We start from the raw sequence: 1798 nt of genomic DNA on the forward strand, positions 1-1798 counted from the left end.
TGCTAACCTGCACTGGTTATGGTGATAACTACTAAAAATGTTAACCTGCACTGGTTATTATGGTGATAGCTATTAACAATGCTAACCTGCACTGGTCATTCCAAGACATGGATTCATATTGAGAGCTCATTAATATACTGGCTGCTAATGTAAAACTTCTGTTGCATTAGTTTCAAATAGAAGACATTTATATATGTATGTATGTGTATTATACATCTTTGATTTTGGTTCTATTTTCTGATTGCTGGATTGTCTTCTTTTTGCAAGTGAGTGTTAGTCACTTCCACTGCCTCGTTTGTGACTACACTTTTCTCTGCTGCAAATGGCCTGTTATGTGTTGTTTACATTTACAAATACTGTATTCATGCTGACCATACATAAATTAAGGAATCAGGGATAATCACACTTATTAAATTGCAAACTGTTTAAGCAGTTTAAGTTTTTCCCAATTTTTGGTGCATTGTCAAGTTTCTAGCTTGTAATATGCATACATTCCACATATAATTAAAATCTAATTTTTGTATTAAGAAAGGCCACACACATTGGACTAATTTAGGACATAATCACTTTAATGTTTGAACATATTTTTACATTTTACATTGCAGAAACACAAAATTACCCTCAGTAATTAAAATATTGAATATAGACCACTGGTCTGTTGTGCAAATATATTAAAATATAAAATGTGGAACTATTTATAGAAAACTATCCACAAAATGTAAAAAACTAGTGGTCACTGGTCAGTAAATGCAAGAGTAGACTGCATGACACAGTTTTCAAACAGGGTTCTGAACAGAGCATTCATGAATAATTAGTGGTGAACTCTTGTCATCTATGCTAATCAGTAAGGGCAGCTTAGCAACTTAGCATAGTCATTTATGAGTGAGTGAACTGCTGTTCCCAGTAACGTGACACTGGACTCTTCTGACAACATCAAGGCAATGGTCAGCCAAAGGGCAAGCTTAGTGTACATTGGGTATGCAAGCTAATTTGTATTACTGTAATATTCTAATGTACTAAAATTGTAGTAAGCCACACAGGTCATCTCTAGTCCACTGATATGCCTTCTCTGTTCCCTGTATGCCTTCTACACAGACTGGAACTAATGTGTTATGAGTGTCAATATTTAGTGCCTAAAAGTGACTTAACAAGATGGTGTCCCTGAAAAAAAGGTCATCAGATTTTTGTCTAGAACTTTGAACTACAGCATTATTTTGCACTTTAGTAGAAGCATCCACAAGTGAAGTCTTAAGAACCCTGACATATATTATAGTCAGTAGACTGCAAGTTCTTTTTATAGAGCTCTCGAGAAATGAATCCCAAAATTACTCACCTGTCCAGATTAAGAACTTCATGTTGTTTCTTCTTGTGTGCTTCGATGTGCACTAAGTTAGAAACTACTTTTCTGCCCTTTTTATACCACACAGTTATCTGAAAGGTCTGCTTATCACCGCAGAAAAGTGTCACCTGTGGCTGTTGTGCATCGACGTTTTCAATAACGTGAGCAAGTAAATCAGCCAAAACAACCATTGCAAACATCAGCTGGCCTCATTATTCCTGCAACTGCAAAGGATAAACCTTGTAAAATTAAACTTTTATCTTTCGTTTCATTTCTCTGAAAGAATTAATGATGGCAGCTAAGGATCTGCAAACAAACTAGAATGATAAAATAAAATGGCAAACAAGTGGGAAAATTGATTCATTCCTCATAGCTTTCACTGCCAGACCTCTTCCACCAATAATGCTTCAACAGGTGTTTGCATATAGTGTCTATTTTTTTCTGAACCACAGACACCTT

General features: G+C 35.4%; 1 protein-coding gene across 1 annotated transcript in view; it reads right to left on the minus strand.

Moving 5' to 3' along the window:
- The window catches only part of LOC122805965 (acidic mammalian chitinase-like), a 58130-nt gene extending 56600 nt beyond the window's left edge, over positions 1-1530 (minus strand). The window contains exon 1 of the mRNA XM_044076206.1: positions 1334-1530. Coding sequence (XP_043932141.1) covers positions 1334-1530 — 197 coding nt within the window. The remainder of the gene's footprint in view (positions 1-1333) is intronic.
- Positions 1531-1798: the final 268 nt, after the last annotated feature.

The sequence above is a fragment of the Protopterus annectens genome, chromosome 7.part0 (assembly GCF_019279795.1).
Source record: "Protopterus annectens isolate FY-2018-M chromosome 7.part0, PAN1.0, whole genome shotgun sequence".
Classification (NCBI taxonomy): Eukaryota; Metazoa; Chordata; order Ceratodontiformes; family Protopteridae; genus Protopterus; species Protopterus annectens.